At 49.2% G+C, this 18,915-nt stretch overlaps 2 protein-coding genes across 2 annotated transcripts in view; both read left to right on the top strand.

The window, feature by feature from the left end:
* mosmo (modulator of smoothened) overlaps nucleotides 1-7,189 on the top strand; it is a 95,261-nt gene extending 88,072 nt beyond the window's left edge. The window contains exon 3 of the mRNA XM_033040609.1: nucleotides 3,552-7,189. Within this exon, the coding sequence (XP_032896500.1) occupies nucleotides 3,552-3,736 (185 nt within the window). The 3' untranslated portion in view covers nucleotides 3,737-7,189. The remainder of the gene's footprint in view (nucleotides 1-3,551) is intronic.
* Nucleotides 7,190-13,132: 5,943 nt separating this feature from the next.
* The window catches only part of vwa3a (von Willebrand factor A domain containing 3A), a 29,192-nt gene continuing 23,409 nt past the window's right edge, over nucleotides 13,133-18,915 (top strand). Inside the window, exons 1-6 of the mRNA XM_033040606.1 lie at nucleotides 13,133-13,234; nucleotides 15,698-15,818; nucleotides 15,982-16,106; nucleotides 16,998-17,078; nucleotides 17,750-17,804; nucleotides 18,106-18,207. Coding sequence (XP_032896497.1) covers nucleotides 13,179-13,234; nucleotides 15,698-15,818; nucleotides 15,982-16,106; nucleotides 16,998-17,078; nucleotides 17,750-17,804; nucleotides 18,106-18,207 — 540 coding nt within the window. The 5' untranslated portion in view covers nucleotides 13,133-13,178. The remainder of the gene's footprint in view (nucleotides 13,235-15,697; nucleotides 15,819-15,981; nucleotides 16,107-16,997; nucleotides 17,079-17,749; nucleotides 17,805-18,105; nucleotides 18,208-18,915) is intronic.

Here is an 18,915-nt window from a genome sequence, read left to right as displayed (position 1 = left end):
ATTTGCACAGTAGCCGTGTTAGAGTTGCCTTGGCAACAGAAGGGGACTGGTTCAAATTTCCTCGTTGGCTTGTCAGAATAAAATGTCATGCCTGTGCATCTCACCTTAATGCATCAAACTTAATTATGAGGGAGATTAAATATTTTCCATTCAGATCTCATTGGCTCAGTTCCTAACCACAAAAGCTGAGAAACCTTTGGCCACTTTGTTGCAGGCACCACAGTTAACCTGTGTTATGCTTTCACAGTACAGGGCCGTACAGTGGCGCGGCTGGTAGAGGCACTGTCTCACAGCATCAGAGACCCGGGTTCAATCCTGACCTCGGGTGTTGTCTGTGTGAAGTTTGCACGTTTCCTCCAGGTGTTCCAGTTTCCTGATACAGCCCAAAGACGTGCGGGTTTGTTGGTTAATTGGCCCATAGTGTCTAGCGAGTGGGTGAGAAAGAGCTGCGGGATATCGAGGAGACCCTAGTGAGAGCCTCTTCTATAATGGAAGAGGGGAACCCCCGTTTCCAAAGGAATGAGGACATCTCCGATGTCCTGGTATGGAACACCTCATCCTGGGCGCAGTTGCAGCGTAGACGTAGGAATTGGAAGTAGGGTATAGAGTCTTTACAGGAAGCACGGTGGGAAGAAGTGTAGTCAAGATAGCTATTGGAGTCAGTAGGTTTGTAGTACAGGTGCACAACCTTTTATCCGGAGTTCCGGAAACCGAAAAGCTCCGAAAACCGGACATTTTTTCCAGGATGTCGTCTGCACACCAAAGATCGCGTTTGGCGCCAAACTTGACCCGAAACGACCCACGGTCAACCCAGGTCTGTACTACTGTAGCGGCTGCCTCCTCCCCGGAGACCGGGGAGACACTTAAACATCTGTAAATCATTGCATAAATGTTAGTCAGTTAGTTTGGAGGGCTTTTATGTGAAGGGGGAAACTTTAATTCTTAGTCCCCTACCTGGTCGGAGAGGCGGGGAGCGGGCAATGCCTTACCGGGTCGCCGTGCAGTAATCGTGCTCCGCTGTGGCCGCCGACACACAACATCGCGGAGCTGGGGGCTGCGGGCGTCCGGCCGCGGGCGGCGCCGGTTGGAGCTCCGACCCCGGCAACTCTACCCCTGGCTGCGCGGCGCTCCAAATCCAGCGCAGCCCGCGGCCCGCGGCCGGACGCCCGCAGCCCCAGCTCCGCGATGTGTGTCGGCGGCCACAGCGCTCCGGAGCTTACCGCACGGCGACCCGGTAAGGCATTGCCCGCTCCCCGCTGGTATCCCAGCGCTGTGGCCGCCGACTCCCGACATCGCGGAGCTGGGGCTGCGGGCGTCCGGTCGCGGGCGGTGCTGGATTTGGAGCGCCGCGCAGCCAGGGGTAGAGTTGCCGGGGTCGGAGCTCCAACCGGCGCCGCCCGCGGCCGGACGCCCGCAGCCCCCAGCTCCGCGATGTTGGGAGTCGGCGGCCACAGCGCTCCGGAGCTTACTGCACGGCGACCCGCTCCCCGCCTCTCCGACCAGGTAGGGGACTAAGAATTAAAGTTTCCCCTTTCACCCCCCCCCCCCCACCACATAAAATCCCTCCAAACTAACTGACTAACATTTAAGCAATGATTTACAATGATTTCCCGGTCTCCGGGGTGGAGGCAGCCGCTCCAGACTTTTCAAGCCGCCCGCGCTACCTACCTAATCTACGCTAAAAATCTTCCATTCGGAAATCCGAAAAATTCCGAAATCCGAGAAGTGTCTGGTCCCAAGGCTTTCGGATAAAAGGTTGTGCACCTGTAGATGTCTGTCAATAGTCTGTTTCCTGTGATGGAGATGGTGAGATCTAGAAACGGCAGGGAGATGTCGGAGATGGTCCAAGTGAATTTGAGTGCAGGATGGAAATTAGTGGTGAAGTTGATGAAGTCAGTGAGTTCTGCATGGGTGCAGGAGGTAGCACCAATGCAGTCGTCAATGTAGCGGAGGTAGAGTTCAGGGATAGGGCCAGTGTACGCCTGGAACAGAGATTGTTCGACGTACCCGACAAAGAGGCAGGCATAGCTGGGGCCCATGCGAGTGCCCATAGCTATGCCTTGGATTTGGAGGAAGTGGGAGAATTAGTGTCAACTGATGATCAATGGACTTGCTGGGCTAAATGAACTGTTTCCATGTTGCATCTTTCAATTAGTGCAACTTGTTTGTGAACATGTTAGAAATACTCAACCAGTCAGGCAGCATCTGGGAAAGAGAAACAATTAATGTTTCAGTAGAGAGAAAAGATCAGGGGATAGATGGAAAGAAGGGCAAGAAATAAAGAGCATAGACAGGGTTAGAGTAAAGAAAGACTTGTTTTATACAATTGTGATGAAAGGTTTCCAACCTGAAACATTAACTGAAACACAGATGCTGCCTGACCTGCAGTGTTTCCAGTATTTTCTGTTTTATTTCAGATTTCCACGACTTGCAGTAAATGTGTTTGTATTTCCATTTACCTGTGCAAAGGCAATGTTTGGTTAAAGTAGGTAAATCCACTATTTTAAAACCCACTTCTTATTTTACATACTTCAATCTAACCTGGTTAAATGTAACTTCCCGCAGAGTTCTGGGGATTGAGGCAAGGCTTTGTACAGACCATGCCCGAACTTGTCTTCTGCACAAGTTTGTGTGCACAACCCTGCTCACTTACCTAACACTGTGAGGTAATTTACGGATATGGATGATGTGCAGGCTTCAGATGTCTTGGCTTCAGAGAAGATAGACACAAAATGCTGGAGTAATTCAGCAGGTCAGGCAGCAACTCTGGAGAAAAGAAATGTGTCGAGACCCTTTTTCTTGGGTATCATGTCTTGGCATCATGTTTGGCAAGGACATTGTGTGCCGAAGGGGCTGTTCTTGTGCTGTACTGTTCTGTGTTCTATCACTAAGGCCAAGAATACTATTCACAAAGTGCTGGAAAATAGGAGGAACTTGAGGGAATTCAGGTCGGGACTGAGCCTGGGACATTTCCCCGGTCGGCTACATTCCATTGGCCTGGATTGCTGGGCGGGATTGGGGAATGGCTGGGTGCTGCAGCCCCTGAACACGTCTCCTGGGAATTTGAATCGTTCCAAACAGGGAGAGGAGTGCACGGGGTGGGGTGTCAGTGGGCTTGTGTGTTCATGGCACCACTGTGCTACCCTCTCACTCGTTCAAACAATTTTTGCCCCAGAGAAAAATACAAAGTGCTGGAGGAACTCAGCTGGTCAGGCAGCATCTGTGAAGGGAATGGACAGGCAACGGTTCAGGTCTTCAGGATGATCGTCCAATTTCTCCACAATCAGTCTGAAGAAGGATCTCAACACAAAGTATCACCTGTCCATTCCCCCCACAGATGGTGCCTAACCCGCTGAGTTTCTCCAGCACTTGGTGTCTATCTCTTTAGTATTGATGGGTACAGGATGGTTGGCATGGACATGGTGGGCCGAAGGGCCGGTTTCTGTGCTGCATGACTCTATGACTAAAAGTTACACACAACTAAAATGGAATTTCAATGGGAAGTGTGACAATGCCCCTAACATTTTCTCTCTTCTCTCCTCCCCCGACAGTGATCCTGTTTTGCATGGCGGCCCTCATCTTTCCGATTGGATTCTACATCAATGAGGTTGGTGGCCAGCCTTACAAGTTGCCCAACAACACCCAGGTTGGGTCCTCGTACGTGCTGTTTGTGCTGTCCATCTTCTTCACCATTGTGGGACTCCTGTTCGCAGGGAAGGTCTGTCTCCCCGGGTGAGGGCCTGGCAACATCCGCCTGGTTTTTCATCCTTTGGGAAGACCTGGTTACCGCTTCCCGAGTTGCGTCTCTGCAGCCGGAGAACCGTTGGAGCGACCTCTGCCATCGAGGATGGATTAGTTCTTGTCACTACGCACTTTGGAGACGGAGAAGACGAGTTTCCTTCACCCCGTGAGACTCCAGAACCGATGAGCAAACTGCTTTGTCGATCAGGGCGGGGCTCTGAGGGGAAGGCGGCCGAAGAGTTACCAAGACCCAGCCTCCTTTCCCACCGTTAACACTAAACCTATCACTGTTTCATCTTAACTGCGGACGTTGGAATCCACTCTTGCTCTTTACAAAGAGCCTGGGTTTGCGCTTGTGGGGCAGGCCTCACTGGAAGGACTTGGCATGCTGCAGCATCTCAAAGATGAGAAACCATTCAAAGACCGAGGGAGGGGAGGGGAGGGGGACACTTACACTACTTAAACTAAAGTGATACCAAAATGGATTTGACCCAGGGTTTGAGTCTCTGCAGTGGCCGTCTGACCAGGGCAAGGCGGGTGAAGCGTACAGATCAAAAGTTGCATTCTAGTCTGTATAAAGCAATTACAGAAAATTATTCCTGCTGGATATTAAAGCCAAATATATCATTATTTTTTAAATAATATCTAAGAGACGCTCCCTTTTCCCGTTTTCTGTTGGCCGATGCAGTCCAATACGGATGCAGCTTGGGAGAGTTGGTCACAATACTGGAAGACACTACTATGCGAACGTAGAAACGATTCGAGTCGCTGTTACCTTGAGGTTGGAAGCCCTCAGTTACCTCATTCTTTGTGCTTTGTCTCGTTTTTATTTTGTAGCATCTGACCCTGACTCCGGTCCCCTACTTTCACACAAATACCACCACAGGTCAAAACTTCGCTGGGTGCAATTGTCTTTAAAAGTTGACTAAGCTGAACTAATAGAAAAGAAAGTTATCTTTATTAAATTATTTCTATATGAGGAGAAAATAAGATTGTGACGTCCTGTTCAAGACTCCACCGCTTGATTTTTTTTTTTTTTTTTTGCAACATCGTAGCTTATGTACTGGCTGTGATTGTCTAAAGTTGCTCAGTCATTCTGATGTAGCTTTACCTCCTCTGTGTGCGTGTGCGTGTGTGTGAGAAAAAGAGAAAGAGAGAGAGAGAGAAACCCTTGATCTACAGTTTCTCTGGGATGTCCGTTGCTTAACATTACAAGATGGCACCATGTCTAATGGAACTGGTGGTCTGCTTCCACAGGTCAGGGTAGGGGCAGCAAGGAGAACTTTGCTTTTAACTCCTGGCACCACTGTGGAGCTTACTGCGACATTGGGAGCGCTGTGGGGGTGAGCTGCCTGATATAGACAGGCAGAGGGATGCAGCAGTTGTGCAGTTGAACTTGTTAACCATAGTGTTACTGCGCATCGCTCATCGGACCCCGGCATTAGACCTGAACAATGTGCTGGGGGTCGGAATTGCTCTGCGGCTGCTTCCAGGGTGCTTCTCTCTCCTCTCAAAGTGTCCTGCCTGTCTTGGCCATGGTAGACGGGTGCTCCCAGGCACCTCTGTTCCAGCTCTCCCCACTGACAGGGCACAAAGCTTGGGAGGGGGGGGGGGGGGGGTGAGCAACCCACTGCCTGTGGTGTGTGTTCACACCGACAGAAGGAGAGAGGGAATGGGGCAGGATGTAAGAATCATGGCTACAAGGAGTTACATCGGCAGCAGCTTCAGTCATCTGCATGGGAACGGGATGTAGGATGTAGGAAAAACTTGTGCATTAAGAAACGATTGTGTTCCAAAGCAATCTTATACCTCAGCTATTTCCTTGCAAGTTCTTTGGGCAGCACGCTGGACGCTGGGCCCTCTGAACCAAGCAGCAGGAAGCAGGTGAGAGTGGCTGGGAACATGAACGGAGAGAACACTAGGTGATTGGAATTACAGCTGGACTTTAGATTGATTCCATCCATATCGTGTACCCCATTGTTCTAAACCAAAAGCTAGAGATTCCTGTAAAAAAATGTAGGGAGGTAGTTCATTGAGTTGTAACAAAAGTTTGTTTGGTTGAGTTTGATGTCATCAACTTGATGTAGAACTTCAGGTTTCCATGAACACACCACACTATTATTTTAGTGCGCATGGTTTCCACTACATAGGCTCTCCAAGCCCACTGAACGCTGCATCGTTCCTCATGCTCAAATACATTCAATCTGTCCAACCCTCCATCCATCCATCTCTCCCTCCCACCGTCCCTCACTCTGTCCTCCATATCTCCCTTCTCTTCCCTATCTCCCCCCCCACCCCCCCCCCTCCTATTACTCTCTCGCTTTGCACGTTCTTTAGCATTTCCCTTCACTTGCCCTCTATCTTTCCTGAGCAAAACAACGTGCTGGAGAACTGTGCGGGAATGGCCAGGGGATGTTTCAGGTCGGGGCCCTTGGTCAGACTGATAGTACAGGGGAGGGGTGGGGGTGGGAGCTGGCAAGTGATAGGTGGAGGAGGTTGGGAGCTGTTGGCCAGCAGATTCCAAGTCCAACTATTTGTGCCGGCTCTTGCCCCACCCCTCTCCCCACCTCTCTGACAGCTCTCTCCCCTCTCCCCGTAAGGCTGAAGAAGGGGCTTGACCTGAAATGCTGTTTGTTCATTTCCTTGGCAGATAGCTTAGTTTAGAGACACAGCATGGAAACAGGCCATTCGGCCCACCGAGTCCAAGCCGACCATCAATCACCCATTCACACTTGTTCTCTGTTACCCCACTTTCACATCCACTGCCCACTCACAGAGGCAAATCAGAGGATGTGGGAGGAAACTGGAGCACTCGGAGAAAACCCATGCGGTCACAGAGAGAACGTGCAAACTCCACACAGACAGACAGCATCTGAGGTTAGGATCGAACCCAGGTCTCTGGCACTGCGAGACTGCAGCTCTACCCGCTGTGCTGCCCGTTTCTGACCCGCTAAGTTCCTCCAGCGGTTGGTGTCTTGTTCAAGATTCCAGCTTCTGCAGTTCCTTGTGTCTCTTCCCTCCCCGCTGGTGTTCATGTTGTATCTTTTCACCTGTTTAAACGTGCGGACTCCACAGGTGAATGCTGTATACCTGGCCAGGTGGAAGATCATAGCATAGCTTGGCATTGTTCCTTCTCACACCTTGCTCTCCAATCCTGGCTGCACACTTAACATAACACAAGTACATGAAATAACACACAAGGGACAGTTCAGAATAAAAGTATTTATGGTCGACACCACATATATGATTGACCGGTGATTTTTAAGTGACAAATCTGTACATAAAAGGTTATATCAAGGTAATGCAAGCAATCCTTAGGATAAATTATCATAAAATGTCTTACGGTCTGGTTACTGATTCATAGAGCAACAATTTTTATATAACTTATTATCTGTCATATATTTTATGGCAAACCCATAACGCAGTCCTTCAGTAATACAATATCGTAGGAAGGCTATAAATCCTGTTACATGCCTTTGGAGTGTGTGTTTACGGAGTCACAAGTCTTGTTTATGTTCCAGTAATTTCTTCAATAACACTGTGCTTTGAGAGGCAGTACAAGACTGTCTGTTTCCCACAACCGAGTGATCTTTAAAATGGCCATCAACGAGAATGCCAAATGATTGATATTCTGGATGACAGTGAGCGCAAGGTGGCTTCTGAGGCGACCCCTCAGTCCTGTAGTATTATGTATCCTGAAACCCACTGCACTGGAGCAGAATCAATGCACCACCTCCTCTTTCCCGTGCCCCATCTGGGCTCACACCCACATCTCCCCTTCCACCTACATTGTCCTCCAGCTACACAATCTTCAACTCTTCAATCCTTTTGTCTCACACCTTCTGACCTCTTACCACTGACCTTTGTCCAACCATCTGCCTATCAACTCCTCAACCTACAACCCCCCCCCCCCCCCCCCTCACCTGTATCAACCTATTATCGGCTAATCTCTGTCCTGCCCCTCCTCTCTTCCAGTTCACTCCCCCAGTCTGAAGAAGAGTCCCGACCCAAAACATCACCTATCCATGTTCTCCAGAAATGCTGCCTGACCCGCTTTATCTTTTCTTGTAAACCATACCTACAGATCCTTGTGTCCACATTTTCAGACTGTTACACTCACTGACGGCTACGTAAAGGAAGTAAGTCATTGGATGCAACATGATCCAATGAAGGTCCTTGTTATGGTCGGCACAGAAATGAAAAAATACCTATTCTTTGGACTGAATTTTGTTTTATAAAATTCATTGAGATCAGGCTGTGGTGCAGTTATCCGTTTTAACGGTGCTGGATAAAGCAAGGGGGAGAAACCCTGATTATAATAACTTTTGTAAAGTGAATGTGATGGGAGACAGTTTCAGGCTGACAAGGAAACACTGAAATCATGGCATTCTGTTCTCTGATGTCTCAATTGATGATTGAGTTGTATTATTTCTTGATTTGTGTACAGTTGTTTACATGCATTTCGTCCCTGGCTTCCGGCTCACATCAAACCCTGTCTAAAGGACGTGACCTTGAAGAATGACACAAAGATCTCTGTGCTTGCAACTAGTCTGATGGTTAGTCCAAGAATTCCCAGTAGTTTCTTACTATATAGAGTCACAAGGGATTTGGGGGGTTTGTGCAAGGCCTGCACAGTATCCTGTAATAATGTCAATGTTTTATAATTGGTTTTGGCAGTTTTTAAATCCAATAATTTCAGAGGAAGCATTGTTAATATGTCTGTATAAAGAGAACATAATTTTCCTTCACTTGTATTTTTGTTATTGAGCAAGTTTATCAAAATAAAATGATTGCCTACTAAAGGAAGTGGTGCTGGTCTGATTGCTGTGTCAAAATAATAATCGCTACTCTGCTTAGAACTTTTCAACACTTCAAATCCTTATTTAAAATCTCCATCCCCTTTTGGAATATGTCAGTGAGAGTCCACTGTAAGATTTCACGTGTGGTATGAAAACTAACTAGGTCATACTTTTTAAAGAATGTTGGCTGGGGCTCAAGAGAGAACTAATCATCTCTCCTAATGTATGGTGGAAATGTTCCCTGGCTGTGGAGAGAGCAGCCACGGCCATTGTTAACCACCTTTCCTTCATACTTTTAACAAAATTAAGTTGACTACAGGCTCAAAGGACTTGGAATACACTATATTAATATCAATCGTACTTTATTGTCATGTAGTTGAATGAAGTGCAATTCCTAGTTTTGCATACAATCCACTAAAATCAGTATACACAAGCACGATCATACATACATAAGTACACACATAAGAGTTTGATTGTAGTGTAAAAATAGATTTCCATCGCCCTCTTGCACTTCTCAGGTACTAAGTTCTTCAAAATATTGAGTCCTATCTTAGCCATAAAGGCTTGTTATCCTAGTGTCGGTGTTTCATGGGTTGGCGATGCTGTCAGTGTCCTCCACCGCCGCTCTGTGCCACTGCAGGCTGCATCCGATCCCTGCATTCGTCCGACTTCTGTGGGGCCTCCAACGGCGACCGACCCACGCGATCCCCCAGCTGCTGCAGGGCCCTCAACAGCCCACTGACACCTCATCCACTCTCCTCCTGCGGCCCCTCACCGGCACCAATCCTCCCCTCCATCCACTGCACGCACCTTCTTTGCTGCTGAGTCAGTAGCTTGTGTCTCAAACGTCAATCCAAGCTGGAAAGGGTGCAGAGAAGATTTATAAGGATGTTGCCAGGGCAAGGGCTTGAGCTATAGGTAGAGGTTAAGTAGGCAAGTACTTTATTCCTTGGAGCGTAGAAGGATGAGGGGTGATCTTTTGGAGGTGTACAAATTCATGAGAAGAATAGATCGAGTAAACCCATAGTGTCTTGCCCAGAGTAGAGGAATCGTGAACCAGTGGACACGGGTCTAAGATTGGGGGGGGCGAGACATTTAATAGAAACCTGAGCAGTAACATTTTTTACACAAAGAGTGGTGGGTGCGTGGAACGAGTTGCCAGTTGAGGCAGGTACTATCGCAACGTTTAAGAAACATTTAGACATGCACGTGGATAGGATATGGGCCAAACACGGGCCGATGGGAGTAGTGCCGATGGGGGTGTCTTGGTTGGCGTGGGCAAGTCGAGCCGAAGGGCCTGTTTCCATTCTGTAGGACCTCATGACACAAAAAGCAAGTATAGCAAAACATTATCCTTATTTTTCAAGATGCTTGCTGGGGTTTGAATGCATACCATACACCCCCCGCTCACCACCTCCATTTATTCACCACTTTGTTTTGCTCAAGATTCCAGCATCTACAATCTCTTATAGACACAAGGAACTGCAGGTGCTGCTTTACAAAAAAAGACACAAAGTGCAGAAGTATCTCGGGTCATAAGTTATTGGAGCAGAATAGGCTGGCCCATCAAGTCTACTCTGCCCTTCAATCATGGCTGATCCATCTTTCCCTCTCAACCGCATTCTCCTGCCTTCTCCCCATAACCCATGACAGCCATCCTAATCAAGAATCTTGTCGATCTCTGTCTTAAAAGTACTCATTGACTTGGCCTCCACAGCAGCCTGTGGCAATGAATTCCACAGATTCACCACCCTCTGGCTAAAGAAATTCCTTATTTTTTTTAAAGCTACATCCATTTGTTGTGATGCTGTGCCCTCGGTCTGAGACTCTCCCACGAGTGGAAACATCGTCTCCACATTAACTCCATCCAGGGTACACAAAAATGCTGGAGAAACTCAGCGGGTGCAGCAGCATCTATGGAGCGAAGGAAATAGGCAACGTTTCGGCCCGAAACGTTGCCTATTCAGACTGAAGAAGGGTTTCGGCCCGAAACGTTGCCTATTTCCTTCGCTCCATAGATGCTGCTGCACCCGCTGAGTTTCTCCAGCATTTTTGTGTACCTTCGATTTTCCAGCATCTGCAGTTCCTTCTTGAAAACTCCAGGGATCAGGCAGCATCTCTGGAGAACATGGATGGGCGACGTTTTGGGTCAGGACCCTTCTTCAGATTTGATATTACAGTGGCTAGAATTGCCAAAGAAGGTAACTAACCCGAAACTTCACCTGTCCATGTTCTCCAGAGATGCTGCCTGACCTGCTGACTTACTCCAGCACTATGTGTCTTTTTTTGTAGACCAACATCTGCAGTTCCATGACTTAAATCGAAGCTCGTATCACCCCAGTGTATCTAAGATGTCTGGGTGAGCTTGGAGCTCCCTCTGCTGTCGGCTCTCGGAATTGTTGTCAGTGCTGGCAGCGCAATTAATGTCACAAGTTAATGAGTGTTCTACTAATTATCGTATTACTCAAGGAATTCTCCTCGATTAGCTTTAATCAGCTTACCCTTACGGTATTTCATAATTCCTCAATTAAAACTATTTCAAATCCCACAAAGGGCCCAGAAAATTGAATTTGTAAAGCTAATTACAATTTATACAATGTTTACATTTTTATATTGACAGATTTGCAAAATAGTCATGACACGGAAAGAGCCATTTAGGCTGTGGAGTCTGCTAGCGTTTTACCCTCCCCGAGCTGTGCTAATTCTTCCACCTCAGCTGCACGCAGTTTGCTCTTTAAAGTCCCTGGAGATCTTGCTGGCCTTTCTGTCCTGGAGGAACAGCACCTCATATTTCGTTTGGGCAACTCACAACCCAGTGGTATGAGATTGATTTCTCTAATGTCAAGTAACCCTTGCTTCCCCTTTCCCTCCGTCCCTCCCCCAACCAAGTCACCCTGTTAGTTCCACTGTGTGGTATCCCTTCGTTATCACCTCTTTCACAGCCAACAATGGGCCATTGTGGGCTCCACCTTTCCTGGGTCCTCTGTGCCGGTTGATTTGTTTTGAACTTTTTCTCATCTCTAGTTTCCCTCTCCCCTGACTCTCAGTCAGAAAAAGGGTCTCGACCCGAAACCTCACCTATTCCTTTTCTCCAGAGATGTGGCCCGACCCGCTGAGTTACTCTGGCATCGTTTGCCTACTAGGTGTGTAAACCAGCGCTTGCAGATCATTCATACACATTAAATTTGACCCGGTTCCATTCCAGCCCGTTTCTCGGCGGGCTCGCTAGCATGGTACATCTAGTCTTGCAACAGACACCGTGGGCCGAAGGGCCTGTTCCTGTGCTGCACCGTTCTTCGCTCTATGTTCCAGTAACGGAGCGGGGTGCTCTCCCTCGGACACTGTGTGTGCAGCCCCTCCATATTAACTTCCAGCATTTGCTACTTTAGTTTCGGATATCCAGCGCCTGCACTTTACAGGGAACCGGTCGCTGATTTGCAACGTTTTATGAAGTTCTGTAGGAATTGCAGCCGCCGATCCGCAATTGGCTGAGTGCAATCCGCTGTTGTCCGCAGCCCGGAGTTGCCAAGTTACAGAAAGTTCAGGCAGAGTTTGGACTCGACCATGCAATCCAATGTAATAAATTGCACGTTTTGGATTGCTTGCATTTATTTTTTTGCAACAGCTAAAATGCAACGTATACGGCTTCTTCGTGTTAATGTTTTTACTTTCCTTCAAGTTTGCAAAGATAATGTGTTTAAAAAAAGGTTGAGAATGAGCCCTTCCGTCTCCAGTGGCAACGGAGCAACAGTGGAGCAGGAGGGCAGCGAGCTTCCGTAACCTGCTCATCAGCGCTCGATGCAGAAGGGCCCCGGCCAGAAACGTCGCCTCTTCATCCCCTCTGCAGACGCTGCCCAACGCGCGGAGTTCCTGCAGCACTTTCGCTCAAGATACCGACATCTGCGGCTCTAGCCGTCGATCACCGCGAATCTGGGACCAGACACGTGTAAATCATTCACCGGCCCAGGACAGGTACAGAGAAGATTTAGGATGTTGCCAGGATTGGAGGGTCTGTACTATAGGGAGAGGTTGGGACTATTCCATGGAGCACGGGAGGGTGAGGGGTGATCTTTATAGAGGTGTATAAGATAATGAGAGGAATAGATCGGGTAGATGCACCGAGTCTCTTGCCCAGAGTAGGTGAATCAAGGACCAGTGGACATAGGTTCAAGGTGAAGGGGAAAAGATTTAATAGGAATCTGAGGGGTAACTTTTTCACATAAAGGCTGGTGGGTGTATGGAACAAGCTGCCAGATGAGGTGGTTGAGGGAGGGACTATCCCATCGGTTAAGAAACAGTTAGACAGGTACATGGATAGGATAGGTTTGGAGGAATATGGGCAGGTGGGACTGGTGTAGCTGGGACATGTTGGCCGGTGTGGGCAAGTTGGGCTGAAGGGCCTGTTTCCACACTCTGACTATGATCTGTCAATCGCCATGTATCTGGGAGCAGACTTGTCAACCACTCAATGAAGGGCAGGGGTCATTGGTGATGGTATTGGGGTGATAAGAGGTGGAGAATAATCTGTTTATGTTGTAAATTGTTTAATTTTGTGGAGCAGGAGTTGTCCAGTTTGCTGCAGATAACTTGTTTCTCTGCAGGTCAGCGGCGGTGGCTGGCTGCCTGCACGGTGCCAGCATGAACCAGACCATGGCCGACATCCTGGCAAACCAGCAGTTCCTCCGAAGCGCATTGTAAGTCCCTTCAACACAATCAGCGGAAGGTGGGGAATATGTCTGGCCAACCCGGCTCACCTCGGAGTCAGGGTTAAAGTTTCGAGTTCACTCCCGCTGAGTTTCCCCGGCACTCTGAGTAAAACACAGAGCAGGAGGAGGCGCAGGGAACTGCAGATGCTTGAACCTCGAGCAAAACACAAAGTGCAGGAGGAACCCAGCAGGTCTGGCTGCATCCGCGGAGGGTATAAACAAGGATCTGCAGATGCCAGTTTACGCAAAGGGACACAAAGTTCTGGAGTAACTCAGCGGGTCAGGCAGCATCTATGAAGAACACGGATAGTTGATGTTTCGGGTCGGAACCTTTCTTCAGATTGATTCTCCATTCCCTCCACAGAAGCTGCCTGACTCGCTGAGTTCCTCCAGCACTTTGTGTTTTGCTCAGTATTCCAGTATCTGCAGTTCCCTGTGTCTCTGAGCCATCTGGCGTGTGGATTGGCAACTTTACAGTGAATGCACTCCATTGGAGAAGTGCTTGATAAATTCTGAGGGTAGAAACATTGCTTGGGAATCCCAGTCTTTTAATTCACGTTAAAGATTTTGGATATCTTTTAAAAGTGACCATTGTGCCAGGTTTGTCGAGGTTGTTCTGTTAGAACACGAGAGTGGCGTTACACAGAAACCTCGCATCAGAGACAATCGCCTGATGAAAACAGTTGTGTCGGTGGGGGGGGAGGGCAGGGAGTTTTCAGACTCGCAATAACTCAGTTATTTCTTTTACAGGATAATCCCCAAAAAAGGTGTTTTTATTAACTGCAAGTTATTTTTGTTGCTGCTAAAAAATACTAAAGGCTGTACGTTACTGAATTTGTCGATTGAAAGATACAGCATGGAAACAGACCTTCGGCCCACCAAGTCTACACCGACCATCAATCTCCCCTTCAACAAGGGCAGAGTCCCTCTGGTCCTCACCTTTCACCCCACCAGCCGGCAAACACAACACATAATCCTCCGCCATTTCCGCCACCTCCAACGTGACCCCACCACTCGCCACATCTTCCCATCTCCCCCCATGTCTGCCTTCCGCAAAGACCGCTCCCTCCGCAACTCCCTCGTCAATTCTTCCCTTCCGTCCCGCACCACCCCCTCCCCGGGCACTTTCCGTTGCAACCGCAAGAAATGCAACACCTGTCCCTTCACCTCCCCCCTCGACTCCATTCAAGGACCCAAGCAGTCGTTCCAGGTGCGACAAAGGTTCACCTGTATCTCCTCCAACCTCATCTACTGCATCCGCTGCTCTAGATGTCAGCTGATTTACATCGGGGAGACTAAGCGTAGGTTGGGCGATCGTTTCGCCGAACACCTCCGCTCAGTCCGCAATAACCTACCTGAACTCCCGGTGGCTCAGCACTTCAACTCCCCCTCCCATTCCCAATCCGACCTCTCTGTCCTGGGTCTTCTCCATTGCCAGAGTGAGCAACAGCGGAAATTGGAGGAACAGCACCTCATATTCCGTCTGGGGACCTTGCGTCCGGATGGCATTAACATTGAATTCTCCCAATTTTGCTAGCCCTTGCTGTCTCCTCCCCTTCCTTAACCCTCTAGCCGTCTCCTCCCACCCTCCCATCCGCCCGCCCTCGGGCTCCTCCCCTTTTCCTTCCTTCTCCCCCCCCCCCCCACCCCCCATCAGTCTGAAGAAGGGTTTCGGCCCGAAACGTCGCCTATTTCCTTCGCTCCATAGATGCTGCTGCACCCGCTGAGTTTCCCCAGCAATTTTGTGTACCCCTTCACATTAGTTCTGTTATCCCACTTTCTCATCCACTCCCTACACATAGAAACAGGAAATAGATGCAGGACTAGGCCATTCGGCCCTTCGAGCCAACACCACCATTCAATATGATCATGGCTGATCATCCAAAATCAGTACCCCGTTCCTGCTTTCTCCCCATATCCATTGATTCCATTAGCCCTAAGAGCTAAATCTAACTCTCTCTTGAAAACATCCAGTGAATTGGCCTCCAGCCTTCTGTGGCGGAGAATTCCACAGATTCACAACTCAGATACACATTAGGGACAATTTACAGAGGGCCAATGAACCTGCAAACCCATACGTCTTTGGAGTGTGGGAAGAAACCGGAGACGTTGCGGAGATGGATTATCAACGGAAACCGTTGGTTCTGCAGGTTTTGTTCTGTCCCAGCCCAGAGATACGTTGCATAGAAACAGCTGGAGGTCATTCCGCCCTTCCACAGGGAATAGCAGGAGGCCATTCTGCCCTTCCACAGGGAACAGCAGGAGGCCATTCTGCCCTTCCACAGAGAACAGCAGGAGGCCATTCCTCCTTGGATCAGCTAAGGCCTTTCTGCCCCTCGATTAGGAACAACAGGAGGTTTATGACGGTGCACAGGGATTCCTAATTATTGGAGCGAATTATGCCAGTTGGGAGTTGTTGATTTTTGACCAACATTTCTGCTTTACTTTGAGGCCAAAGTTCAGGAAAAGCCCCCTGCTACAGAGGGCAGCGTGGCAGGCCCTGGACACGGCCGATCCTGAACCAGAGGATGGGTTACTGGTGACGCACGTCAATCAAACCCGCCAGCTGCTGGTACGTAAGGCCAGCTCTCCCTCTGATCCCCCCCCCCCCCACCCGCACGTGTATGCTGTGGCTCAGCTCCTCCCCCTGCTGTGCAACGCCGGTATTGCAGCCGACCCACGACTCTCCTCACTTACCCCACTGATCTCTCCAGCGAGTTTCCTCTCTCCCACAGGGAACCCCTGCTTCCCCCGCCGTGCCCGCGGCCACCCAAACCTCCGAGGAATGGCTGGCCACTCATGGCCTGGAGCCCCAGCAACTGACCCTTCACCATCTTCTAACTGAAGGCTGTGTCGTCAGGTGAGTCCAGCAGAGAGCTACACTATTGGCTTATTTATTGTTCAGAGATACAGCACGGAAACAGGCCCTTCAGCCCATCGAGTCCATGCCGACCATTGTACAGAGGGCAATTCACCTACAAACCCGCACGCCCTTGGAGGAAACCAACACGGTTACAGGGAGAACATGCAAACTCCACACTGACAGCACCCGAGGTCAGGATCGAACCTGGGCCTGTGTCACTGTGAGGCAGCGGCTCTACCCGCGGCACCACTGCGTTGCTCATGTGCACTGAGGCCAGTGAGAGTTTTTGTTTGAATGCTGATAAATCAGATCATGTTCTGCATGAGTACAATCAGGCCATACACAAATCCAACAAGTACTGCACTTCACCCTGCCTCGGCAAGGCCAGCAGCATAAGCAAGGACGAGTCTCATCCCGGTTACTCCCTCTTCTCCCCTCTCCCATCAGGCAAGAGGTACAGAAGTGTGAAAACGCACACCTCCAAATTCAGGGACAGTTTCTTCCGAGCTGTTATCAGGCAACTGAAACATCCTCTCACCAACTAGAGCGCGGTCCTGACCTCCCATCTCCTTCACGGGAGACCTTTGAACTTTCTTTAATCAGACTTGAATGTTACACTTTTGCACTAAATGTTGTAATTATAATCATATAATTATAATTATAGTCTTCTTTGACTGGTTAGCACGCAACAAAAACTTTTCACTGTACCTCGGTACATGTGACCATAATAAACTAAACTAAACCAGTGAAAGAGAAAACAAGCAAAGTGCAGAATGTGAGGAGTTGGAATATGTGTAGTTTATTAAGAGTTTGCCGGTGGTTTACCAGGACTTTACCAGGGGCTGCACTGGCCTCCCCTCTCACCCCCGCTCTTCCCATTCTCCTCAGGAACAAGGACGAGGAGAAGGAGGTGAAGCATTTACAAGTCCGGTTGGACATCATCGAGAGCTTTGAATCCAGGGTCCGAGAGTAAGTCACTCCCTCTGCTTATTCTCTCAGATGGAGGACATTCAGTCCGTCGAATCCTCGCCTTTACATATGTTTGTATATCTCCCCCACCATCCAACCTCCGGTCACTCACTGCGCAAGTACCGCCCGCCCACATTGTACCGGCCACACCAACCTGTCCAACACTTGTCTCATCACGATTCACACATTTGTTTATGACCTGTCCATGTTCTCCACAGATGCTGTCTGATCTGCTGAGTTACTCCAGCATTCTGTCGTTTTGTGTAAACTAGCATCTTGTGTTCCTTGATTCTATCACTTGCCAGGCTTTGTCCCTCCCCTCACCACCTTACTCCCTCCCCACTACAATCAATCTGAAGAATGGTCCCGAGCAGAAACATCATCTGTCCATGTTCTCCACAGATGCTGCCTGACCCACTGAGTTACTCCAGCACTCTGTGTCCATGTTCTGGAGTACACTCTGTGCTGGAGTACACTCTGTGTCCATGTTCTCCACAGATGCTGCCTGACTCGCTGAGTTACTCCAGCACTCTCTTTTTTTGTAAACCAGCATGTACAGTTCCTTCTTTCTTCATTTATTTGAGGACATTTATCTCAGTAACATTTATTTCATGAACATTTATTTGAAGACGTCTATTTCTGAACACTTATAACACAAACATTTCTTTCAGAATGATTGACGTCTACCAGAAGCGGATCAGTTGGCTGAAGGAAGGGAGCAGAAAGGTTTGGTGTTTTCTGTCCGTGGATCGGGGTAACTGACCACAGAAGAGGCCCTTTAACCCTCTTGCTTGTGCTATCCCCTGTGAGCCTGGTTCCTTTACCCCATGGCTGTATTGAGAGGGCAGAGCATTAGTGAGAGGAGCAAAGTGTAAAGGAGATGTGAGGGGTGGGTTTGGTGCCTGGTTTAACATATCGGAGAGCCCATCGAGTCTCCTGTTCTTGTTCCGGGAGTCACGCAGGGATTGTCTCCCTCTCGGAGGGAGTTGGTGTTTCCGGCTCTGACCAGTTGTTTCTGCCCCTCTAGATGTTTGGGTTGGTGAAGGGGGCTCGGCTGGGAGTGCTGGTCGACTGTTCCGACGCCAACTGCGGACTTGGCCGGCAGCGAGAGTTGCAGCGCGATCTGCTGGTCAGTGTCCGTCCTCCACTGGGACCACGCGTGTGGCTGGCATGTCCGGTTTAGCGGTGTATGTGCAGCGTGTAGTGGTCTTGGGAGCTCTCAAGATTGACTCCACACCATGATGTTTAGTTTAGAGATACAGCGTGGAAACAGACCCTTCGGCCCACCGAGTCCGCGCCGACGACCGATCACCCCCATACACTTGCACTATCCTACACACTAAGGACAATTTACAATTTTATTGAAACCAATTAACCTACAAACCTGTACGTCTTTGGCATGTGGGAGGAAACCGGAGAATCCGGAGAAAACATATGCGTTCACAGGGAGAGCGTACAAACTCTGTACAGACAGCACCTGAGGTCAGGAATAAATCCAGGTCTCTGGCGCTGTAAGGCAGCAACTCTACTGCTGCGCCACTGTGCCAACTGTCCGATAGCTTCAGGCCGTACACGGAGAAGGAAAGCTTCTTCTGTTCACCACCTACCATCCTCCCTCAGCTGATGAACCAGGGGACGGAAGGCCACAGGCTATGGTCTGAGTGGATGACCTCAGTGACCTCCAACAGTAGCATCACACAGCAGCTGCACAAAGCTGGCTGATTCTCAAAGGACATTTCTTCCAGATTGAGTTTTCAGCATCTAGTGAATGAACCAACACAAGGGATAAACCTGCTGCTGTTGGTGTGTTATTGTCACATGTGCCGAGGTACAGTGA

Source organism: Amblyraja radiata, chromosome 22 (genome assembly GCF_010909765.2).
Source record: "Amblyraja radiata isolate CabotCenter1 chromosome 22, sAmbRad1.1.pri, whole genome shotgun sequence".
Lineage (NCBI taxonomy): Eukaryota > Metazoa > Chordata > Chondrichthyes > Rajiformes > Rajidae > Amblyraja > Amblyraja radiata.
The sequence above is the reverse complement of the archived record's forward strand: the minus strand, read 5'-3'. Positions and strand labels throughout refer to the sequence as shown.